Source organism: Anopheles merus, chromosome 3R, assembly GCF_017562075.2.
Source record: "Anopheles merus strain MAF chromosome 3R, AmerM5.1, whole genome shotgun sequence".
Lineage (NCBI taxonomy): Eukaryota > Metazoa > Arthropoda > Insecta > Diptera > Culicidae > Anopheles > Anopheles merus.
In genome coordinates this window covers 37201499-37227725 of record NC_054084.1, presented here as the reverse complement: position 1 = coordinate 37227725, position 26227 = coordinate 37201499, and the positions used below count along the sequence as shown (strand labels likewise).

The 26227-nt window shown below is 42.3% G+C and overlaps 1 protein-coding gene across 1 annotated transcript; it reads right to left on the bottom strand.

The window, feature by feature from the left end:
* Positions 1-384: 384 nt before the first annotated feature.
* LOC121595647 (mucin-22-like) lies at positions 385-10004 on the bottom strand. Its single transcript, XM_041919772.1, has 4 exons — positions 8830-10004; positions 4087-8583; positions 507-548; positions 385-388 (listed from the first exon to the last, which is right to left on the bottom strand). The coding sequence occupies exons 1-4, from the start codon at positions 9894-9896 to the stop codon at positions 385-387; spliced, it is 5610 nt and encodes a 1869-aa protein (XP_041775706.1). The 5' UTR covers positions 9897-10004.
* Between the last annotated feature and the right edge of the window lie 16223 nt (positions 10005-26227).

Here is a 26227-nt window from a genome sequence, read left to right as displayed (position 1 = left end):
AAAAATTTAATTGAATGACCAATAGAGTATACAGATGGTTTCGTTCCAGTGACTAGGTATCCTGGGCCGAATTTTATACAGATTATTCGATTTTTCTCATTGTTTTAAACTGTTTTATGATGAGTATCAAAATTGAGCAGAAAATTATATTTTTTTTTTCAACCATACCTCTAAACACATAGGAACAAATAACCCAGAAAATATTTATGTGTGTTATGTGTGAAAAAAGACCAGTGACTTCCATATTGTGGTATAGTTTGTGCTCAAAAAAGGGTTTATAGGTGACTCAAGCCGTGTGGGAATATATACACTAGTGCCACACACGTATCAAACTCCCACTATGCAAGAAATTCGTTTGTCTTAATAGTTTTGTTTGCATTCATTTCAACTAAAAATAATTTATAAGTGAGAAAGTGAGATGTAAAATTGCTATGAGGTTTAAATTGGCTGTTGATAAACACTTTATGGTGAATTATACCATGAATTGCTTAAGGTGGCACACTTACCTGAAATTCCGCTGGGACGGTATGAGTGACTTTCGTAATTGGCTGAGGCAGGAGAATAAAAAAGTGATCAAATATTTACACAAAGAAAAAGAATGCAATTGCACTACATGTTCATTTTAGTATGGAGTATATAAAATAACACAACGATGATAAGATAATCGATTATCAATTGATTCCTCATTTTTCAGTATTACGACGATTTTATATTTTTTTGAAACAAATAGTTTGAAATTTTTAAGCTAAAATCATTTGAACAGCCTAAACGATTCAGTTTGAAAAAACAAAAACATCGATTAGTCGCATGATTAATCAGCTTAACTTCAAACTGCAACCATATTTCACTGTACATGCACAAGTATATTTCCCTTAGAGTCTGAAATTTCAGCCTTATGATTTGAATACCGAAGGCCACTATTTAGTGTTATCTGAGGATTGTGATGTGAATACAGGCGGTCCCTGAGATGCACGGTTAATGGGGACCGAAAACGGGCACTAAATACCACGTATCTCGGATTTCCGCGTAAGTCGAATCTCGTAATTTCCAGCCAAAATATCACTAATTTTCGTATAATTTTGCAAGTAGGGGGTTTAGTTATTTTATTAATTATTTGGTATGATACTGACTGAATACAACAGTTTCAAACCTTTTGAAATGGTTTTTCACATTCGAGAAATTCTAAACAGAAATTATTTTGATTTGCCAATTTATCTGTCAAATTTAGGTAACCGCGTATCTCCGAATCCGCGTTTAAGAGGTTCCGTGTATCTCGGAGACCGCCTGTACATGTTTATGTAATATTATGTACATGTTGAATATAAAGCACACATTCCTTTCAAGACTATTACTTGGTACTTGTCAGAGTTCATTTAGAACAATTTTCTCAGCGAACTTCATGAAAGTTTTAGTTCAATTCCTCAATAACGATACAACCAACACCGATTTGCATTTGAAACAAATCAATATATTTCAAAGCCATTGGAAGCCAAGCCCACTAGCGGTACAGGTACAGGACTTGACACACAACGGTTTTTGTTTCACAGACGCAGACTACAAAAATATATTTTTTCCTCGCTAAATACTCAATTGTTTCTAATTGATTACTGCCAGGCCAGACCCGGATACCAGTGAGCAACTTGGTTTCGTTCATTCTTTTTTTGTGCACTTTTTACATAAAGTTTAAATTGTTTAAAGATTTTTGATGTGGGCCTAACGAACGTAAATGGAAAAACAATTTTTGGTTTTGCAGGTCTTACAGTACCATACGTAGGTGATTTTTGGGTGATTAGAGTTCCTTGACTTGATCCTGGATATTGCAATGCATTTAAAAACAAATTATTGCCTTGAGATATTCTTTTCAACTCCACCGGTGGTGAGTTTAATTGGATTGCGCTTTGAGAATTCGATAAAATTCGAAACATTGATCTTTGAGTGGTAGATGTAGTTCCAGCAGGAGTGGTTGTTTTAATAGTAACGGTTAAGCCTGGAGTGGTTGGACGGTTTGAAGTTGATGTTTGAGTAGAAGTTAAAGTGGTAGTTGAACTAGATGATGCCGGCCTAGTGCTTGTCGTTATCGTAACAGTGGATGTTCTAGTGGTCGTAGGGATGGACGATGAAGCAGTGGTAGACTCCGTAGAAGACGTTGTGTCAGTAGTTGCTTCGCTCGAAGACATTGTGGTGGTTGTTGTGGTAGCTTCGCTAGACGATGAAGCAGTGGTAGACTCAGTGGAAGGCGTTGTGTCTGTAGTTGCTTCGCTCGAAGACATTGTGGTGGTTGTTGTGGTAGCTTCGCTAGACGATGAAGCAGTGGTAGACTCCGTAGAAGGAATTGTGTCAGTAGTTGCTTCGCTCGAAGACATTGTGGTGGTTGTTGTGGTAGCTTCGCTAGACGATGAAGCAGTGGTAGACTCAGTGGAAGACGTTGTGTCAGTAGTTGCTTCGCTCGAAGACATTGTGGTGGTTGTTGTGGTAGCTTCGCTAGACGTTGAAGCAGTGGTAGACTCAGTGGAAGACGTTGTGTCAGTAGGTGCTTCGCTGGAGGATATTGTGGTGGTTGTTGTGGTAGCTTCGCTAGACGATGAAGCAGTGGTAGACTCAGTGGAAGGCGTTGTGTCAGTAGTTGCTTCGCTGGAGGCCATTGTGGTGGTTGTTGTGGTAGCTTCGCTAGACGATGAAGCAGTGGTAGACTCAGTAGAAGGCGTTGTGTCTGTAGTTGCTTCGCTCGAAGCCATTGTGGTGGTTGTTGTAGTAGCTTCGCTAGACGATGAAGCAGTGGTAGACTCAGTGGAAGGCGTTGTGTCAGTAGGTGCTTCGCTGGAGGACATTGTGGTGGTTGTTGTGGTAGCTTCGCTAGACGATGAAACAGTGGTAGACTCAGTAGAAGGCGTTGTGTCTGTAGTTGCTTCGCTCGAAGACATTGTGGTGGTTGTTGTGGTAGCTTCGCTAGACGATGAAGCAGTGGTAGACTCAGTGGAAGGCGTTGTGTCAGTAGTTGCTTCGCTGGAGGACATTGTGGTGGTTGTTGTCGTAGCTTCGCTAGACGATGAAGCAGTGGTAGACTCAGTGGAAGACGTTGTGTCAGTAGTTGCTTCGCTCGAAGACATTGTGGTGGTTGTTGTGGTAGCTTCGCTAGACGATGAAGCAGTGGTAGACTCCGTAGATGGCGTTGTGCCTGTAGTTGCTTCGCTCGAAGCCATTGTGGTGGTTGTTGTGGTAGCTTCGCTAGACGATGAAGCAGTGGTAGACTCAGTGGAAGGCGTTGTGTCAGTAGGTGCTTCGCTGGAGGCCATTGTGGTGGTTGTTGTGGTAGCTTCGCTAGACGATGAAGCAGTGGTAGACTCAGTGGAAGACGTTGTGTCAGTAGTTGCTTCGCTCGAAGACATTGTGGTGGTTATTGTGGTAGCTTCGCTAGACGATGAAGCAGTGGTAGACTCAGTGGAAGACGTTGTGTCAGTAGTTGCTTCGCTCGAAGACATTGTGGTGGTTGTTGTGGTAGCTTCGCTAGACGATGAAGCAGTGGTAGACTCCGTAGATGGCGTTGTATCTGTAGTTGCTTCGCTAGAGGACATTGTGGTGGTTGTTGTGGTAGCTTCGCTAGACGATGAACCAGTGGTAGACTCCGTAGATGGCGTTGTGTCTGTAGTTGCTTCGCTCGAAGCCATTGTGGTGGTTGTTGTGGTAGCTTCGCTAGACGATGAAGCAGTGGTAGACTCAGTGGAAGATGTTGTGTCAGTAGGTGCTTCGCTGGAGGACATTGTGGTGGTTGTTGTGGTAGCTTCGCTAGACGATGAAGCAGTGGTAGACTCAGTGGAAGGCGTTGTGTCTGTAGTTGCTTCGCTCGAAGACATTGTGGTGGTTGTTGTGGTAGCTTCGCTAGACGATGAAGCAGTGGTAGACTCCGTAGATGGCGTTGTATCTGTAGTTGCTTCGCTAGAGGACATTGTGGTGGTTGTTGTGGTAGCTTCGCTAGACGATGAAGCAGTGGTAGACTCCGTAGAAGGCGTTGTGTCTGTAGTTGCTTCGCTCGAAGACATTGTGGTGGTTGTTGTGGTAGCTTCGCTAGACGATGAAGCAGTGGTAGACTCCGTAGATGGCGTTGTATCTGTAGTTGCTTCGCTAGAGGACATTGTGGTGGTTGTTGTGGTAGCTTCGCTAGACGATGAAGCAGTGGTAGACTCAGTGGAAGACGTTGTGTCAGTAGGTGCTTCGCTGGAGGACATTGTGGTGGTTGTTGTGGTAGCTTCGCTAGACGATGAAGCAGTGGTAGACTCAGTGGAAGACGTTGTGTCGATAGTTGCTTCGCTGGAGGATATTGTGGTTATTGTTGTTGTAGCTTCGCTAGACGATGAAGTAGTGGTAGACTCAGTGGAAGGCGTTGTGTCAGTAGTTGCTTCGCTCGAAGACATTGTGGTGGTTGTTGTGGTAGCTTCGCTAGACGATGAAGCAGTGGTAGACTCCGTAGAAGGCGTTGTGTCGGTAGTAGCATCGCTCGTAGACATTGTGGTGGTTGTTGTGGTAGCTTCGCTAGACGATGAAGCAGTGGTAGACTCAGTGGAAGACGTTGTGTCAGTAGGTGCTTGGCTGGAGGATATTGTGGTGGTTGTTGTGGTAGCTTCGCTAGACGATGAAGCAGTGGTAGACTCAGTAGTAGGCGTTGTGTCAGTAGTTGCTTCGCTCGAAGACATTGTGGTGGTTGTTGTGGTAGCTTCGCTAGACGATGAAGCAGTGGTAGACTCAGTGGAAGGCGTTGTGTCAGTAGGTGCTTCGCTGGAGGATATTGTGGTGGTTGTTGTGGTAGCTTCGCTAGACGATGAAGCAGTGGTAGACTCAGTGGAAGGCGTTGTGTCAGTAGTTGCTTCGCTCGAAGACATTGTGGTGGTTGTTGTGGTAGCTTCGCTAGACGATGAAGCAGTGGTAGACTCAGTGGAAGGCGTTGTGTCAGTAGGTGCTTCGCTGGAGGATATTGTGGTGGTTGTTGTGGTAGCTTCGCTAGACGATGAAGCAGTGGTAGACTCCGTAGAAAGCGTTGTGTCGGTAGTAGCATCGCTCGTAGACATTGTGGTGGTTGTTGTGGTAGCTTCGCTAGACGATGAAGCAGTGGTAGACTCAGTGGAAGGCGTTGTGTCAGTAGGTGCTTCGCTGGAGGATATTGTGGTGGTTGTTGTGGTAGCTTCGCTAGACGATGAAGCAGTGGTAGACTCAGTGGAAGACGTTGTGTCAGTAGTTGCTTCGCTCGAAGACATTGTGGTGGTTGTTGTGGTAGCTTCGCTAGACGATGAAGCAGTGGTAGACTCAGTGGAAGACGTTGTGTCAGTAGTTGCTTCGCTCGAAGACATTGTGGTGGTTGTTGTGGTAGCTTCGCTAGACGATGAAGCAGTGGTAGACTCAGTGGAAGGCGTTGTGTCAGTAGGTGCTTCGCTGGAGGATATTGTGGTGGTTGTTGTGGTAGCTTCGCTAGACGATGAAGCAGTGGTAGACTCCGTAGAAGGCGTTGTGTCAGTAGTTGCTTCGCTCGAAGACATTGTAGTGGTTGTTGTGGTAGCTTCGCTAGACGATGAAGCAGTGGTAGACTCAGTGGAAGGCGTTGTGTCAGTAGGTGCTTCGCTGGAGGATATTGTGGTGGTTGTTGTGGTAGCTTCGCTAGACGATGAAGCAGTGGTAGACTCCGTAGAAGGCGTTGTGTCGGTAGTAGCATCGCTCGTAGACATTGTGGTGGTTGTTGTGGTAGCTTCGCTAGACGATGAAGCAGTGGTAGACTCAGTGGAAGGCGTTGGGTCAGTAGGTGCTTCGCTGGAGGACATTGTGGTGGTTGTTGTGGTAGCTTCGCTAGACGATGAAGCAGTGGTAGACTCAGTGGAAGACGTTGTGTCAGTAGTTGCTTCGCTCGAAGACATTGTGGTGGTTGTTGTGGTAGCTTCGCTAGACGATGAAGCAGTGGTAGACTCCGTAGATGGCGTTGTGTCAGTAGTTGCTTCGCTGGAGGATATTGTGGTGGTTGTTGTGGTAGCTTCGCTAGACGATGAAGCAGTGGTAGACTCAGTGGAAGACGTTGTGTCAGTAGGTGCTTCGCTGGAGGACATTGTGGTGGTTGTTGTGGTAGCTTCGCTAGACGATGAAGCAGTGGTAGACTCAGTGGAAGGCGTTGGGTCAGTAGGTGCTTCGCTGGAGGATATTGTGGTGGTTGTTGTGGTAGCTTCGCTAGACGATGAAGCAGTGGTAGACTCAGTGGAAGACGTTGTGTCAGTAGTTGCTTCGCTCGAAGACATTGTGGTGGTTGTTGTGGTAGCTTCGCTAGACGATGAAGCAGTGGTAGACTCAGTGGAAGACGTTGTGTCAGTAGTTGCTTCGCTCGAAGACATTGTGGTGGTTGTTGTGGTAGCTTCGCTAGACGATGAAGCAGTGGTAGACTCAGTAGATGGCGTTGTGTCAGTAGTAGCATCGCTCGAAGACATTGTGGTGGTTGTTGTGGTAGCTTCGCTAGACGATGAAGCAGTGGTAGACTCCGTAGATGGCGTTGTGTCAGTAGTTGCTTCGCTGGAGGACATTGTGGTGGTTGTTGTGGTAGCTTCGCTAGACGATGAAGCAGTGGTAGACTCAGTGGAAGACGTTGTGTCAGTAGTTGCTTCGCTCGAAGACATTGTGGTGGTTGTTGTGGTAGCTTCGCTAGACGATGAAGCAGTGGTAGACTCAGTGGAAGACGTTGTGTCAGTAGGTGCTTCGCTCGAAGACATTGTGGTGGTTGTTGTGGTAGCTTCGCTAGACGATGAAGCAGTGGTAGACTCAGTGGAAGACGTTGTGTCAGTAGGTGCTTCGCTGGAGGACATTGTGGTGGTTGTTGTGGTAGCTTCGCTAGACGATGAAGCAGTGGTAGACTCAGTGGAAGACGTTGTGTCAGTAGTTGCTTCGCTCGAAGACATTGTGGTGGTTGTTGTGGTAGCTTCGCTAGACGATGAAGCAGTGGTAGACTCCGTAGATGGCGTTGTGTCAGTAGTTGCTTCGCTGGAGGATATTGTGGTGGTTGTTGTGGTAGCTTCGCTAGACGATGAAGCAGTGGTAGACTCAGTGGAAGACGTTGTGTCAGTAGGTGCTTCGTTGGACGACATTGTGGTGGTTGTTGTGGTAGCTTCGCTAGACGATGAAGCAGTGGTAGACTCCGTGGAAGGCGTTGTGTCAGTAGGTGCTTCGCTGGAGGACATTGTGGTGGTTGTTGTGGTAGCTTCGCTAGACGATGAAGCAGTGGTAGACTCAGTAGAAGGCGTTGTGTCTGTAGTTGCTTCGCTCGAAGACATTGTGGTGGTTGTTGTGGTAGCTTCGCTAGACGATGAAGCAGTGGTAGACTCAGTGGAAGGCGTTGTGTCAGTAGGTGCTTCGCTGGAGGACATTGTGGTGGTTGTTGTGGTAGCTTCGCTAGACGATGAAGCAGTGGTAGACTCCACAGGAGGCATTGTGTCGGTAGTTGCTTCGCTGGAGGATATTGTGGTTGTTGTTGTTGTAGCTTCGCTAGACGATGAAGCAGTGGTAGACTCAGTGGAAGGCGTTGTGTCAGTAGGTGCTTCGCTTGAAGACATTGTGGTGGTTGTTGTGGTAGCTTCGCTAGACGATGAAGCAGTGGTAGACTCAGTAGAAGACGTTGTGTCAGTAGGTGCTTCGCTGGAGGATATTGTGGTGGTTGTTGTGGTAGCTTCGCTAGACGATGAAGCAGTGGTAGACTCCACAGGAGGCGTTGTGTCAGTAGTTGCTTCGCTGGAGGACATTGTGGTGGTTGTTGTGGTAGCTTCGCTAGACGATGAAGCAGTGGTAGAATCAGTGGAAGACGTTGTGTCTGTAGTTGCTTCGCTCGAAGACATTGTGGTAGTTGTTGTGGTAGCTTCGCTAGACGATGAAGCAGTGGTAGACTCAGTGGAAGGCGTTGTGTCTGTAGTTGCTTCGCTCGTAGACATTGTGGTGGTTGTTGTGGTAGCTTCGCTAGACGATGAAGCAGTGGTAGACTCAGTGGAAGGCGTTGTGTCAGTAGTTGCTTCGCTGGAGGACATTGTGGTGGTTGTTGTGGTAGCTTCGCTAGACGATGAAGCAGTGGTAGACTCAGTGGAAGACGTTGTGTCAGTAGGTGCTTCGCTGGAGGCCATTGTGGTGGTTGTTGTGGTAGCTTCGCTAGACGATGAAGCAGTGGTAGACTCAGTGGAAGACGTTGTGTCAGTAGGTGCTTGGCTGGAGGACATTGTGGTGGTTGTTGTGGTAGCTTCGCTAGACGATGAAGCAGTGGTAGACTCAGTGGAAGGCGTTGTGTCAGTAGGTGCTTCGCTGGAGGACATTGTGGTGGTTGTTGTGGTAGCTTCGCTAGACGATGAAGCAGTGGTAGACTCAGTGGAAGGCGTTGTGTCAGTAGTTGCTTCGCTGGAGGCCATTGTGGTGGTTGTTGTGGTAGCTTCGCTAGACGATGAAGCAGTGGTAGACTCCGTAGAAGGCGTTGTGTCTGTAGTTGCTTCGCTGGAGGACATTGTGGTGGTTGTTGTGGTATCTTCGCTAGACGATGAAGCAGTGGTAGACTCAGTAGAAGACGTTGTGTCAGTAGTTGCTTCGCTGGAGGACATTGTGGTGGTTGTTGTGGTAGCTTCGCTAGACGATGAAGCAGTGGTAGAATCAGTAGAAGGCGTTGTGTCTGTAGTTGCTTCGCTGGAGGCCATTGTGGTGGTTGTTGTGGTAGCTTCGCTAGACGATGAAGCAGTGGTAGAATCAGTAGAAGGCGTTGTGTCTGTAGTTGCTTCGCTCGAAGACATTGTGGTGGTTGTTGTGGTAGCTTCGCTAGACGATGAAGCAGTGGTAGACTCAGTGGAAGACGTTGTGTCAGTATGTGCTTCGCTCGAAGACATTGTGGTGGTTGTTGTGGTAGCTTCGCTAGACGATGAAGCAGTGGTAGACTCAGTGGAAGACGTTGTGTCAGTAGGTGCTTCGCTGGAGGACATTGTGGTGGTTGTTGTGGTAGCTTCGCTAGACGATGAAGCAGTGGTAGACTCAGTGGAAGACGTTGTGTCAGTAGTTGCTTCGCTCGAAGACATTGTGGTGGTTGTTGTGGTAGCTTCGCTAGACGATGAAGCAGTGGTAAACTCAGTGGAAGGCGTTGTGTCAGTAGTTGCTTCGCTGGAGGACATTGTGGTGGTTGTTGTGGTAGCTTCGCTAGACGATGAAGCAGTGGTAGACTCAGTAGAAGGCGTTGTGTCTGTAGTTGCTTCGCTGGAGGACATTGTGGTGGTTGTTGTGGTAGCTTCGCTAGACGATGAAGCAGTGGTAGACTCCGTAGATGGCGTTGTGTCTGTAGTTGCTTGGCTGGAGGACATTGTGGTGGTTGTTGTGGTAGCTTCGCTAGACGATGAAGCAGTGGTAGACTCAGTGGAAGGCGTTGTGTCAGTAGGTGCTTCGCTGGAGGCCATTGTGGTGGTTGTTGTGGTAGCTTCGCTAGACGATGAAGCAGTGGTAGACTCAGTGGATGGCGTTGTGTCAGTAGGTGTTTCGCTGGAGGATATTGTGGTGGTTGTTGTGGTAGCTTCGCTAGACGATGAAGCAGTGGTAGACTCAGTAGAAGGCGTTGTGTCTGTAGTTGCTTGGCTGGAGGACATTGTGGTGGTTGTTGTGGTAGCTTCGCTAGACGATGAAGCAGTGGTAGACTCAGTGGAAGGCGTTGTGTCAGTAGTTGCTTCGCTGGAGGCCATTGTGGTGGTTGTTGTGGTAGCTTCGCTAGACGATGAAGCAGTGGTAGACTCAGTAGAAGGCGTTGTGTCTGTAGTTGCTTCGCTCGAAGACATTGTGGTGGTTGTTGTGGTAGCTTCGCTAGACGATGAAGCAGTGGTAGACTCAGTGGAAGGCGTTGTGTCAGTAGGTGCTTCGCTGGAGGCCATTGTGGTGGTTGTTGTGGTAGCTTCGCTAGACGATGAAGCAGTGGTAGACTCCGTAGAAGGCGTTGTGTCGGTAGTTGCTTCGCTGGAGGCTATTGTGGTGGTTGTTGTTGTAGCTTCGCTAGACGATGAAGCAGTGGTAGACTCCGTAGAAGGCGTTGTATCTGTAGTTGCTTCGCTGGAGGCCATTGTGGTGGTTGTTGTGGTAGCTTCGCTAGACGATGAAGCAGTGCTAGACTCAGTAGAAGGCGTTGTGTCTGTAGTTGCTTCGCTCGAAGACATTGTGGTGGTTGTTGTGGTAGCTTCGCTAGACGATGAAGCAGTGGTAGACTCAGTGGAAGGCGTTGTGTCAGTAGGTGCTTCGCTGGAGGCCATTGTGGTGGTTGTTGTGGTAGCTACGCTAGACGATGAAGCAGTGGTAGACTCAGTGGAAAGCGTTGTGTCAGTAGGTGCTTCGGTAGTAGACATAACAGTTGTTCCTTCAGTTGACGTCATAGTTTCAGTAGGTGTTGGTCCTGTGGAAGTTGTTTGTGTTGTACCAGGTTTCGTGGATGGTCCTGGAGTAGAGGCTGACGACATACTTGACGACATTGTAGTATCAGTTCTTTCAGTAGGTGTTGGTCCTGTTGGAGTTGTTTGTGTTGTACCAGGTGTCGTGGATGGTCCTGGAGTAGAGGCTGACGACATACTTGACGACATTGTAGTGTCAGTACTTCCAGTAGGTGTTGGTCCTGTTGGAGTTGTTTGTGTTGTACCAGGTGTCGTAGATGGTCCTGGAGTAGAGGCTGACGACATACTTGACGTTATTGTAGTATCAGTACTTTCAGTAGGTGTTGGTCCTGTTGGAGTTGTTTGTGTTGTACCAGGTGTCGTGGATGGTCCTGGAGTAGAGGCTGACGACATACTTGACGACATTGTAGTGTCAGTACTTCCAGTAGGTGTTGGTCCTGTTGGAGTTGTTTGTGTTGTACCAGGTGTCGTAGATGGTCCTGGAGTAGAGGCTGACGACATACTTGACGACATTGTAGTGTCAGTACTTTCAGTAGGTGTTGGTCCTGTGGAAGTTGTTTGTGTTGTACCAGGTGTCGTGGATGGTCCTGGAGTAGAGGCTGACGACATACTTGACGACATTGTAGTATCAGTACTTCCAGTAGGCGTTGGTCCTGTTGGAGTTGTTTGTGTCGTACCAGGTGTCGTAGATGGTCCTGGAGTAGAGGCTGACGACATACTTGACGACATTGTGGTATCAGTACTTTCAGTGGATATTGGTCTTGTAGGATTTGTTTGTGTTGCACCAGATGTCGTCGATGGTCCTGGAGTAGAAGCTGATAAATTAATGCAGTATCCAAATACTTCTACTCCATTTCGAAACCTTCGGGTTATTTTATCTTTAGTCTTTATTGTTACATCTGATATTCCCAATTCGCCGGATATGTCTGCGGTTGACGTTTCACCTATTGCATCTATCACTACGAATGCTAAGGTTTTTGTTGAATCCTGTAAAATAAACAATTTACACAGTAAGTACAAGAACAGTAAGATATTTTACCGTGAGACTATCGCTTATCAGCGATTCGCCATAAAGGTTTCGCCTAACATAATGATATTTTATGATATTCAATGATATTCCTTTACAAAAACTTAATTTGCGTCAATTATGGTCAAGCCATTTTTAGGCGAGAGAAAAATTTGGCACTCGAGCCGTTTATCTGTGCTTCTTTTTGACGCTTCTTAGCGTGAAACTGTCTTGGTACGGCCCGAAGCACGGTCAGAGTTGGTTACATTAGAAAACACTGTTTAATTCATTCTTAACCATAATAATTGATAATGATTGATTTATGAGTAATAAGATCATATGACCAAGAAAATTATAACAGTTCACAAAAAGACGTGAAAGTTGTTTCGTAGTTTTCTTAGCTTTGAGAAATCTGTCATGTTTCATAAATCATTGGCTTTTTTAAAGCAGCATGTGTATCTTCAGAGTGAATAATTGTGTATGTATTACCTGATGTGTTAAATCAGCACAATTTGCTCAAAGAACTATCAAATTCAATAAATTGTGTATATTGCGTATAGTGTATATACGGGAATACCTGTGTTAGATAATATTTCTGTTTGGTTCACTTTAATTTTATTTTTATAATTCTATAAATATAAATACAGAGGAACATTTTTTTAGCACACTAGAGATATGCCGTCCGGCCCAGGACAGAAAGATAATTTTAGAATTAGTTCAGAAAGATAAACTAAGACAACACAGATAAAACCATAGATTCTGATACAAGAGGAACGTTGCAACTGAATGATTTGCCAGCTCCTGGTTCCGAGGGCATCCCGAGTTTCATTATCAGTAAATGCTATCAGTCCCTAGCACCAGTATTAACAAACATATACAACACGTCACTGAGTTCTGGTATTTTCCCACGCTTATGGAAGTCCTCGTGGATGGTACCAATATTTAAAAAAAGGGATCGCTCATGTGCTTCAAACTATGGCGGTGTCACATCACTTTGTGCGGTATCAAAAGCTTTTGAACTTCTGCTTTACGGCCCTCAGCTCTCCGCTACATCGAATTACATTATGGATAACCAACACGGGTTCGTACCCAAACGTTCAACATTAACGAACCTCACTGAATTCGTTAGTTTCTGCAAACGTAATCTCGACTCCGGAGGTCAAGTGGATGCTATTTACACCGATCTCAAAGCTGCTTTCGACCTCATCTCACACGGCATTTTGATCGCCAAATTGCAGAAGTTAGGGTTTTCGGAACAGTTAAGTTAGTTAAGTGGTTGCATTCCTACCTCACAGAACGCTCATACAAGATCAAGGTAAACGATCATACATCTAGAGAGGTGCTTGGCACCTCAGGGGTGCCTCAAGGCAGCAATTTGGGCCCGCTGCTCTTCATTGTTTATATAAACGATGTAGGGCAATTGTTAGCGGAACACCGTTTTCTTCTGTTTGCCGATGACGTTAAGCTGTTTGCTCCTATCAACGATACCAATGACTGCATCAATCTTCAACGCGCCATCAACCTGTTTAGCATATGGTGCCATGATAAAAAATGTCGTGTCTTGTCTTTTCACCGTTCTCGGTCCTGCACACGATTTAACTACCAGATCGATAACATCCGTTGAACGCACCGATACATTCCGCGACCTTGGGATCATTCTCGACACACGTTTAACATTTAACGATCACCTAGAGAATATAGTGTCCAGAGGGAACCAACTACTGGGTTGGATTATTCGATCAACGCAAGGTTTCCGTAATCCTATGACCATAAAAACCATCTACTGTGCCTACATTCGATCAGTGTTAGAATATGGCAGTATTGTTAGCGACCCCAATGGAGTAATCGAACAATGGAGTAATCGAATCGAGGCCATCCAAAGAAAAGCGACTAGATATGCTGTAAGACTCTTACTATGGCGACAGGGCGATATGTTACCGTCATACCATTCCCGGTGTCTGCTTTTAGCGATTCAGTCGTTGAAAAAGCGCCGTGAGATAGCTAAATGCCTTTTTATATCAGGACTACTTAACCACCATATTGATGCTCCTACTCTATTAGCTACGATAGAATTTAACGCGCCATCTAGGAATCTACGTACACGTCAATTCATATCCGTCCCTCGTTATAGAACTCGTTTTGGCCAGTCTGATCCTATGTGAGCTATGTGTTGAACTTTCATAAATAACTTTGATTTATTTGATTTCAACATACCACAGACTGTTTTTAGAGATAGACTCAGCACACAACTTACGTAAAAATTTTATTTTCAAAATACATTTTCTATTCTTGTGCACCAGTTCTCCCCTATTGATTTATGTACCTTGCATAGTCTATAAGCACTAATTTAAGTACATTCATGTAAGATCTTCAAGATCCCGATGGATTAATCAATAAACATATTAAACATATATCAAAATGTTTGGCAGAAAGATCACACAGTCCTTGTTCAGTGCAAGCGTTTACATTATTAAAAGACATAGAGGAAGGGATGTTCTGCTGGCCACGGTGCGCATTTACAAAGGTCCAAAACTGCTCTGGTTGGTCAATGATACGGGCTTGCATTCTGAAAATGTAGGCGCGGTACCTGACACGACTATAATTGTGCAAGGCAGTGTCGGCGTATTTGTATATTCTTAAATGAAATACAGTGCGTGTTGTTCTGTAGACTTTAAGAGCGCAACTTTGTTTTTTTTTAGCATCCTTAAGGGTCTTCACATCCGATGAGAGGGTTTTGCAGTTCCATGTCCCAACAACGACAACAGCGAAGGTGTGTGAGGCGTACACCCGACTCAAACGCGAAGCAACAAGAAAGGAGTAAGGTAAAGGAGTTTTGCTATCTCGAGACGGTCGTTACTTCGGACAACGACATCAGCAACGAAATCCGGAGACGCATTGTGCAGAGGAATCGTGCATATTATGGGCTTCACCGACTGCTGAGATCCAGAAGACTTCGAGCCCGCACGAAATGTCAGATATATAGCACATTGATTCGCCCGGTGGTCCTCTACGGACACGAATTCTGGACCATCCGAGCGGAGGATGCAAACGCTCTGGGCGTGTTTGAGCGGCGCATCCTCCGCTCGGATGGTCCAGAATTCGTGTCCAATCCTCCGACCATCTTTGGCGGTGTGTTCGAGCATGAAGCGTGGAGGAGAAGGATGAACCACGAGCTTGCTGTGCTGTACGGCGAACTGAGTATCCTGACCGTGGCGAAGGCTCGCAGGATACGATGGCTGGGACATGTCATGAGGATGCCGGACTCATGCCCCACCAAGAAGGTGTTCGACAGCGATCCCCAGTTCGGCATAAGGCGCAGGGGAGCACAGCGAACTCTACGGCTGAACCAGGTGAAGCGGTGAAGCATTGGGTGTCTACATGGATGGGAGGCTGCAGCCAGGGTCCGAGCATCCTGGAGAATAATTGTTGACCGGGCCATGTCACATCGACGTGCTCTATCATGAGCAGGCCAACAAGAGAGAGAGAGAGAGAGAGAGAGAGAGAGAGAGAGAGAGAGAGAGAGAGAGAGAGAGAGAGAGAGAGAGAGAGAGAGAGAGAGAGAGAGAGAGAGAGAGAGAGAGAGAGAGAGAGAGAGAGAGAGAGAGAGAGAGAAACAGCGTAAATAGCTGAATAACATTATCATGATTGCTGTCTGATTGAATAAAACTAAAATCCTGCTATAGAAGCAATTCCTCAAATATGCGAAAATTGCATTTCCTAAAATTAAGCAAACGTGTATGCCTAGTTTTTTGATAACTGTTATTGGGAAGGGCTTGAAGAGCTCATGATGTTTCGAGTGGTGGATGGTGGCAATCTATGTTAATTAAGGATATTAGCGACTCAAGAACTTCATAGCTAATAGCTGCTGCTAGAGAGTTTGCCAAGACAAGATCAAGCTGTCGATTTTTTGCGTTTTTTTTACCGGATAATTGGAAAAGATCATTCTACAGCGAATTTTCTCATCCTGCATCAGTAAAAAATTTTTAATGAAACGATTCAGTAATGAAATATTTTACTGATTTTTAACATAAATGTCATGTTTTTACAGATTTTTCAATCATAAACGCCAAAACATTTACTGAATGCAATTAAGTAAAACATATTTTACTAAAAATCAGCAAAATCAGTGTTTTTAGCAAACACTCGTTTCACTCGGTATCAGTAAAACTTATTCTTCTTTAAGGTGATAGATGTTTTCCTGTGCTTACTGAAATTTCGTGGTGTCTGTGAGCGCTTACTGAACCATCAAAACTCGTTGTGAAATACAGTAAAAAACTTTATTAAACAACATGAAACATGGATTAATATGAACTGAGGGACTAGCAATATCTGCGCATCAATAAAAAAAATACTGAAAAATTAGTAAGATGAGAATGGCTTTACTGTGATTTCAGTGAAAGAGCTATGATTTCGGTGAGCACTGAACATTACTGAATGATTCAGTAAACATTCTTTTTACTGAATCTTATTTATAAAATCGGTGTAGACATCTAGGCCACGCAGTGGCGGATCTAACGGTAAGCGAACTAGGCGGTGGCCTGGGGCCCCGCCGATTTAGGTGCCCCGTAGATCGCCATTCTATAGTATGCCGTATGGACAGAGTAAGAGCGACAAGGGCCCCCGGAAGGATGGCCGTTTGGGCCCCGAGGCTGGCGTGTCATTTTTTTACCCCCCCCCCCCCCCCTTCAGCTACATTTTTTAAGAGCCTGTGACTGATGATCGTAGGGGCCCCCGACGACATGTCAAGTTTACTGTTCAATCTCCCAACAGCAAGTTTAGTGCCATTACCCCCCCCCCCCCTCAACAGCATTTTCCCCCCTGTAAATGGCTCACGACTCAACTGGTCTTTCCGCCTAGGGCCCCTGATACCCTTAATCCACCTCTGAGGCCACGTCGGTCCGTTCAGTGTATTTTGACAAATCTTCATTTAACTGTCAGGTTTCATTAAAAGTATTCAGAAACTATTTGTTATTGATACCAAAATCATGTTAAGGATATGGTCGGGGCATGGGGGACGAGTTTGGGTGCCTCTTATTTTACTTGGCGCTAAAGAGGGCCATCCGGGACACGAGGGTGGAGACTTCGGGAATCATCATCTAAAATTTCATCATCATCATTTCAATTTAGTACCTGTCATACGCTGACATCATTGGTCTGCGTTCTCCTATCTAGCAGTAGTCTACCAAGGGATCTTGCAGTTGGCAGAGAACTTTGGACTGCAGATAAACGAGGCAAAGACCAATCTGATGGTGGCAACATCAGCGGCTCTATCAATAACAAATCCAAACTTACGTAGGCGTGATGCACAGATATGTGAACGCACTTTTGAAGCCGTCCCAAAACTCCCGTGAAGTCTTTTCAGGCGGTCCTTAAGGACAGAGGAGGCCTGGTATTCCCAAATTGAGGTATCAAGATGGCATGGAGGCGTCCACCATTAACACCTTGACCGTTGGTATGAAGTCACCGTTTTTCAAGCAAGCACGTAGTGCATGGCAAGAGAGCGATCAGAGCGACAATTTCTAGTGCGATTGTTATCACTATTTTGTTTCATTGCCATGAGAGACGTAGCACTTGTCGTTATCGTTCTCCCTTTCATGACTCCTTCATTCTGAAGAGAATCACTGAGCGTCAGATACAAAGCTGAACGGTGAGTACAACCGTCATACGAATTCATATGTTGTGGTGCTAAAAGTGTTAAGGCCGGGATAAGCAATTGGCAGACGAAAGCGCGAGACCGTGCTCGGTTTTAGACACTCCTGAAACGGCTATCTACTTTTCTTTTTATAAATAAGTAAAAAATATTTTTATTTAAGTTTACGCCAAACCAACTAAACTGTATTGCACGTACCAGAAACCACCACCAAACTACTTGATAGTCGTTAAAAAAGTATCGCGTCGTTTTTTCGCCATCGCGCCGCAAAACCGTTCGATCATCGAATTCCGCTTCGCTCTTGCAACTATTCGCAATTTGTGTTCTCACGACCGCCCCTTTAGCCGCAGCTACACGTAGCCTTATCGAAAACGGATAATCGTAGCGGCCAAAGTCGCTACACTCCTAAGACAGGCTAAGACCGCAAAGCGGTTCCAGCGCCGTATAAAGAAAAGTACTAAAATCAGAACCACAATAGACTCAATTTTAGTCTTTGTACCGACGATGATCTGGCGTATAAAATTATCTATAGCAGTACTACAACTGATTCCAACCGCATGGATCTCTTAGAATCGGGCATAAACCTATCTGGCATTGTACCTGGCCTATGAAGTATTATATTCGTAGTAGGTATTATTCTACAGAACGATTGTTAGATGGCGAATATTTAACGTATTTTTGAAACTACGACTTCTTGAAAACTCCAGTCAAAAACATTATAATCCATGGCAACGAAAAATCTAGCAAAGGGGCCTTTCACGATTCTAGTCAGTTTTTTGTATGGAGTTTTACAGTTAGAGGCTGAAATCATGTAAACACTCCATACAAAACCACACAAAAAACTAGCCTGCATTTTTCAGTCTAGATTATTCTAGCCTCTAAGCTAGAATTAGATTCGAGTACCACTTCGAAAAATGGCAAAACAAGGTGGTGTTTACATTTATCCCAAAGTGCATTAAAGAGATCAGGTGGTGGAATTTAAAATCAAAGTATATGTATTCCAGGTGGTCTCATAGCATGTTTTTATAACCAAACTAGCTGGCCCGACAAACTGAGTTATTTTGAAAAAAAAAAAAAAACTAAAATATTCCATTATTGCTTTTTTACTTGGGATATTTGTATCGTGCCCGTCGTCATAGGGGATCTCAGGATCCGATCATCGAGTGTAAACCGCCAGCCACCTTCCACCAAGTGTCAAAGTGCTGCATACAACACAAAACAATCCTGCTCTTTGTATGGGAGTTAGAAAATCATTATTAAATTAATTTTAGTGTAATATTTGAACGATTTTTATATCTTAAAACCTATTCTCATACCACCATAAGATGTGTGCAAAGTTTCGTTGAAAATGATCCAGCCGTTTCGGAGGTTGCTCGCAACAAACACCGTGACACGAGATTTTTATATATAGATAGATTTGAACATCACTTTTTTACAGGATGGGTTTTACAGATGGGCTGCTCGAAAACTGCTACACAATGCAAACAGCTGACCGGCTGAAATTTCAGCCTACCAACTTAAAACGGAAAGGTCCCCAAAATCGGATCTTTTTCGTTCAATTTTTGCCTTGGGCTGTAGGCTAGATGGCGCGATTTTTGATCGTGATCTTTTGACTGGTGCAAAGAAAAACTGTGTATTTTGGTATTTTCATTTCATTTCGTAATTCCTGCAAACGAGAGAACTTTCGGTTATAGGTTTCAAGTGATTTTGTAACGAAAAAAACATGCTCATTAGGTAACGCGGTTTTGTGATGGATTAGTAAAAATGGCCCGGTTACAGGGCTTCGCAACGTTTATTGGAGGGCATATAAGAATTGCACTTCAATTAATTATTTTGTTATTATTTATTATTTTGTTATTATTATTTTGTTATTAATTTTTTAGATCCTTTGTGAAAGATTTTTTTTGTGTGCTTATATTATTTAGCTGTCCACTGCTGCGGTAATTTCATCGCACACCGTTCGTTGTTCGTTATTCCATCGGTTCACGTTTACTAATATATTGTCCCGCTCATCGATAGCATAAGAGTGCTCCGCGTCTACCAGGGAAAATATTTCGGCTGCGGATAAGGCGCATTGTAGCAAGTCTGGCAGTATCTGCACAAAGTCGTTTAAATGCAGCATGGTCGGAAATGTTGTTAGCGCCTTCCGCGGCATTTCGCACAGATACTAATCAATGAGTCGTAGCGCTTTGAAGTTCTCGACAGCTCGCAGTATCTGATTCTGTTGGGTGTCTTCGACGGTGTACTGGTCTTGATTTTGCGGATGTAAATCTTCACAAAAGTGGTTCACGTTTGCGTTCTACAATGCGATAATGCGGATAATGCGACATTTCTTCCACCAATATAATGGCAAATAGGTGACGCAGATGATTGAGCATTTGAAATGAGACTGCTTCCTGTAGAGTCCTGTATATTTTGGTGTCGTCCTGCAGCAATCTAGACATCAACAGTACACCATGCAGCCAATAACGATCATCCAATCAGTCTGGCGGCGACCCACGATCCACTACCAACACCTTACCCGTACCAACAAACCACGGAAGCTGCCTCAATTAATTTTAAGCTTGCCTTTACCTATTTAATCTTTATGCTATTTAGATCACTTCATAAATATTACACAACTTCACATACGTGAGGACGATATTCGTCTGTTCGTTTGACGAAAACATCCTTGTCGTTTTTCATCTAACGCCAAAACTGAAGAATCGCTATGTCGGTGCCAAGTGTGCAAAAAACCAACACGGTACAAATATCATCCAAGCTATCCGCACCTAACATCAACTCACTAACCAACATCGTCTCACTATAGAGTGAAAAAGTAACGCTCTATAGTGAGAGATTTAAATTGAGAACCTTTTTGTAAAATTTGCTCTAGGACTATTTAATTTGGCTCGATTACAGGGTTATGCAAGATAATTTCTGGGGTATATTATATACCCCAGAATATATTATAATAACTTATAAATGCGTGCAACGGATTTCTTAAAAGACGCCAATTTCATGTAGTTTTAATTCCAAGTGATTGAAAGAAAATGATTTATAATTCACACCGCTCCTGGGACAAATCTCGAACCCATGTTTAACCTAAAATTTTATAGAACTTATTCTGGTGCTGGAACTGATTCCCTTCCCGTATATGTGTTAGGATTAGTCATGAGATAGTCATGGAACTGAAATAAATAACTTAAAAATGCGTGCAACGGATTTCTTAAAAGACGCCAATTTCATGTGGTTTTAATTCCAAGTGATTGAAAGAAAATGATTTATAATTCAAACCGCTCCTGGGACAAATCTCGAACCCATGTTGAACCTAAAATTTTATAGAACTTATTCTGATGCTGGAACTGATTCCATTCCTGTATATGTGTTAGTGTTCGTCATGAGATAGTCATGGAACTGATCATAACCCCTTACTGGGTCTGTAACTGATCCTGATGCCATACCGGTCGTGAAGTTAATCCCCTTCCCATTAATTCCATTATAGGGGGCCTTCACGATTCTATTTATTTTTTTGTATGGAGTTTGACAGTTGGAGGCTGAAATCATGTAAACACTCCATACCAAATCACACAAAAAACTAGCCTGCAATTTTCAGTATAGATTATTCTAGCCACAAAGCTAGAATTAGATTCGAGTACCTGCTCGAAAACACGGTATTGTTTACATTTACCCCAAGGTGCATTAAAGAGATCAGGTGGGGGAATCTAGAATCAAAGTATATGTATTCCAGGTGGTCTCATAGCATGTTTTTATAGCCAATTTTGAACATCACTTTTTGACAGAACGAGTGAAAACTTTTGCTCCAAAGAGCTTTCTGGAGGCTTGACGAATACTCAAAACCCTCTTACAATCTTCATTCAGAAGCAGAAGCGATAAAAATCAGCCTTCTAAATTCATACACCTTGGAATAAGCCCACCTGTATATTATACTCACTTAGAAAGCTGCTCGAAAACTGCTATACAATTGAAACAGCTGACAGGCTGAAATTTCAGCCTACGAACTTCAAACGGAAAGGGCCCCATAAATGGAAAAAACTCCATATTTTGTGAAATGTGTTCACATTTTCCAAAATCCTTAGGATTTTATAATGAAACTCGAGTTTTTGTTATCGTTTTAAATGACAACATAATAACGTACTTTTTATTGTTTAATATGGTTTTCATGAAATGTAATTGATTTACTAAAATTCATTGCCTATTTGACCATATTTTCGCATACGCAAAACAGGGATGTTTCTATAGTGGCCATAGTTATAAAATTAGTAGAAACAAAACATTTTAGATTCCGGGATATTGTTAACATTTCGTATTGTTTTTACAAAACTAAGCAATAGAAATGAGTTTCCTGTAAATAATTTACCCAAAAAGGCAAAAATTCGCATATGCAACTGTGTGGAAAATCGACTTCGAATCAAGCCTACTCTTCCTGGCTTGGGTAGACGACCTGGCTTGGGTGATATTGAATATATGAAAGCAACCACTATACATTATACTATTACATTTATTTACAAAATGTAATTGTTTACAAAGAGATTCGGGTGCTGCAGGGACAATATTGTATGAAGAGGAAATATCACAGTCACAATTGGAACAGTTGCCCTATCTTGCATATGGATTCACAATCTTCAAGAAATATTAAAAGTGTGCCAACCAAACCAGTTATTCTTTCCTTTGGCAGTTGTGGCTTTCTATATAACTTTTCTTTTAAGGTGTCTCATAAAAGAACATGCCCTTCACTTTCATCACCTTCTCCGAAGTTTTTATCACGAGCTGATTCTTCACTTTGGAGTTCGTTAGTGTTCTCCCTACTGCAGCATACGGTCCATGGCACAGCTACCGCTTTATTCATGTATTTTAAGCTCAGCTTGCGCCCTTGGATGCAGCTTACTTTTGCAGTGAGTTTATTTAAATCTGCGGTTTTCAATCGGTAGGGAAACCCCCCTCCACTCCCAAAGGGGATAATTTGTGATCAAAATTTCGCTAAATACCATGGGTTGCAACGCTCCCCCCCCGTTATTGATATTGTGAGTGGAGAATGAAGTCCTACATGTACCCTTAATGGAGGGAAATGCTGCAAAAAGTTAGAAAACTACTGCTTTAAATTATGCTGTGTGATAACTGTTGATGCTGATGAGTACCAGGCAAAAGTACATGGAAATAATAGCCCTTATTTCGTGCGATCGTTAATTTCCGTTAATTAAAAGCGATTGAAAATATTTGCTCGAAAAAGTATCACCGCAAGGCCGGAGGAGGTGAAATATACAACAGAATTAACTATTTGACAAGCGAAATATTTGACAGGTAAAGATAAAGGGTTGGGCGAGATACAACATCCGCTTTCAAAAATCACTTAAAAAGATTATCTTCTTTAGCGGAACATTCTCAAATGAGAAGAAATGATAAACTATTGGCTGAAAATTAACGAAATACTTGACATTGTAGTTTTTTTTATGAATTTAGTTGTGATTTTGCACACGTAATTTGTTCACATGGCACCTCAGCTAGTTGCTGTGATGCCTCATCTGACAGATATTTCACCTGTCAAATAGTTTATTTCGCTGTATATTTCACCTCGTCTGGCCTTGCGGTCACGTACGCATTGCAATAAGCGATTGGATATTGTGAATCAAACGCTTGTTCTCAAGCTAGAATTTAGATAGCAACGGGATTGTTTTATTTAAACTGGCGGTTTCCTACTGTGTGTGATGATGGTAAAAGTGACTCGTTGAATAAATGAAAAAAAGTAAGACATTAGAATTAGTAAGTTAAATTCATCCTTGCTTTGTTTTCATTTCAATTTCAATTTTTTTATATCTTGAGTAAACTTTGTGGATTAATGAAATAATGGCTGAATACAAATAGTTTTGTTTTTGCTTGTGTAGTTTTGAAAGCGATTTTTTTTATCAAATCTCGTAATATTCTATTATAAATTCGTAATTTTCTTCACAATACTCTGAAGCATATTGTGTGCATTTGAGTGAAATTCTTTCACTTTATTTGCGCATAAATGCGATCTTGAGTGCTCGATAAACTAGCTCGATAGATTGATAGATAAATATAATAACTAAAGATTTCACAGAACAGAACCTGTTTTATATAATTTATCTCTCTGCTGTAAAAAGCTGCTTTACTGGAATATATGACCTTTTTACTATTTTTTTATATCATGTATTTTGGTAGATCGTTATTTCTATGGCCAAATTTGATGTTGAGTTTTGTTGCCATCTATTAGTGTCGATTATGTGACTCAACTGCTTGAGAAAAAGTATCAAAAATGCTCATTTTCTATTATGATCCGTGTTAGAACACTCGATTTGTCTCTGGTTTGATACATCGAACTGAACGAAGGTCATTTGCATTACCTGACTCAAACGGAGACCGTTTTTTGTCCAACAGCTTTCCGTCAGGTTAAAGCTACGGAAAGCGTTTTGTTTTACGGTTTAACTACTAAATACATATTTTTAAACCACATGAATTGCATGTAATTACATTCAAAAGGGATTTTTTGTAATTATTCACTGGAAAAAGAATGGGAATAACAAAATACACAGAAATTAGAAAATCATACCACAAGCGCTACTTTCCATGACATTGCTAAACACATTTAAAGAACAATAATATGCCACACGTAGAAATAATTATAAATTGGTACGATACTTCATGCGTTACGCGTTGCAGTTTGTTTTGACAAAAAAATCGATTTCAGATCAATTTGACAGCAATCTCTCGAGTCAACGAAAGAAGTCTCTAACAAGCTTGTATAATGCCGATTTCGTTTCAGTTCGTGTAGCGCGGTTTTGTTTGACACATTTCGGTTTGAATCAGATAATCGACACTATTATATATAATAACGGAAAATAGTGCCGATTATGTGACTCAACTGCTTGAGAAAAAGTATCAAAAATGCTCATTTTCTATTATGATCCGTGTTAGAGAACTCGATTTGTCTCTGGTTTGATATATCGAACTGAACGAAGGTCATTTGGATTTCCTGACTCAAACGGAGAACGTGTTGTCCAACATTTTCGTGTTTGTCCAACAGCTTTCCGTTAGGTTAAAGCTACGGAAATCGTTTTGTTATAGGGTTTAACTACCAAATAAATATATTTAAACCACACGAATTGCATGTAATTACATTCAAAAGAGATTTTTTGTAATTATTCACTGGAAAAAGGGTGGGAATAACAAAATACACAGAAATTAGATATGATTTCTGTGTATTTTGTTATTTTTTAACAAGCGCTACTTTTCATGACATTGCCAAACACATTTAAAGAACAATAATATGCCACATGTAGAAATAATTATTAATTGGAAAGTACTTCCTGCGTTACGCGTTGCAGTTTGTTTTGACAAACAAACCCATTTCAGATCAATTTGGTAGGAATGTCTCGAGTCAACGAGAGAAGTCTCTAACAAGCTTGTATAATATCGATTTCGTTTCAGTTCGTGTAGCGCGGTTTTGTTTGATACTTTTCCGTTTGAATCAGATAATCGACACTTATATCTGCTCTATGGAGATGAAGAAAAAGACGCTGCATGATGAAAGTGGATGGTGAGGAAGTATCCGGCATAGCCTGTTAAAAAAAATGTAATCCACTAGTTTTTTCATGTGTTTTTCGGCCGTCGAAAAGCTGCGTCTTTGAATGAGAACAGATCGGTGCAAAGCCCGTAGCTGCTCGCCATTTTCAGCTCGCTTTTGAAAGTTTCATGAAAAAGTGTTTACAATCAAACGGGTTATAGCTAAAGCGGAAAATAAGACGAAGCGAAAAAATATTCTAATGCTTCAATTTTCTGCGGCCCATCACTCATAAAGACAAAGGAAGAAGTTATTAGAGTCCACTCTGAATTCAGAAACATGAATAGACTTTTTCATTTGTTCTCTTTCGTAACCACGAATTTCTACCGTTTGCCACGATCTTGCCCGAGCAACCAAAAGCTTATTAGTCATAAAACAGCACAGTACATGTTACTACTGCATAAAGAAAGTCCTATTAACTTTCAATTAACTACTGAGTGTACAATACAACATCGAATCGGCATAGATAGGTACAATAAATATACTTCCCTTTGCTTATAACCCTTTGACGAATGATAAATGAGATCCTTGGATTGTATCAGCCATCAACATTCTATATGCTCTAATCAGTAATAGAAAATATGTACAAAATACTTAACCAAAACTCTCATCAACAATATTAAACATAAACAATGTTTAATTTAACTGTCAAAATTTTCCCATGGCTTTTTGACAAATTTATTCTAATCGCATCCACCTTTTCACTTTCCAAGACATTGCGCTAAACGTACGGCCAGACGATGTGAAATATACAGCGAAATTAACTATTTGATAGGTAAAATATCTGTCAGGTAACGCATTACAGCAACCAGCTGATGTGGAATGTAACAAATAACGTGTACAAACCTCCATCCATTAAATCCATTAAAGAGCTTCAATATCGAGAATTTTGTTAATTGTCGGTCAACAGTTCTTCTTTTCTTCCAATTTGTGCATATTCCACTTAAGAAGAAACTCTTATTGTTAGATTATCGAAAGAGGATAGCTTTAGGTTTACATGCCGAATAATTCATTTCGCTATATATTTCACCTTTTTCTGGGCGTACGGCACAAGAGAACTGACTATTGATTCGGTTTGCGAATCAGGATAGAAAAAATAATTGGCGGAAATTGAGAACGTTAGGACGAACGACTAAAATCCATTCAACACTCTCGGTTTTTCGTTGCCATAGTTATAGATGTAAATGTAAAATGTAAATTAATAATAATGCTTAGAATTCAATAAAACTTTATTTTTAGTAAAGAACAAGTACCAACTAGTTGAGAGTAAAAAATGTTGGATCGCGTTTGCTATCGTGCTAAATGTGGAACGGATTTTAGAGCAGTTTGTCTATCAGTTCACACAGCCCTGATGATATTCGAAGATATCGAAAAGTTTCACCACCAAATCGTTGGTGGTTAAAAAAAAAGTTTATGAAAAGATTATGAAAAAAACATATTCAAATATAAAAATCACTGCGCATTGAGATTGCTTAGACTCTGTTTAGCAAATAAAACCGTAGGCTAAAAGGCAGAATAGCTCAATATTTTAGTAAAAATGTTAACTTTAATTAATGTCTTATAAATATTTGAAAAAACAACAATTTATA

Bases quoted from the DNA above. Each gene is read 5' to 3' on its own strand.
- LOC121595647 (XM_041919772.1), bottom strand. From the start codon at position 9,896: ATGGCCTCCAGCGAAGCACCTACTGACACAACGCCTTCCACTGAGTCT. The intron at 8,584-8,829 runs GTCTACCACTGC...AATGTCCTCCAG, and splicing joins GACACAACGTCTTCCACTGA to CGAAGCAACTACTGACACAA. The intron at 549-4,086 runs GTCTACCACTGC...CTCCTGCCTCAG, and splicing joins GATACAACGCCATCTACGGA to CCAATTACGAAAGTCACTCA.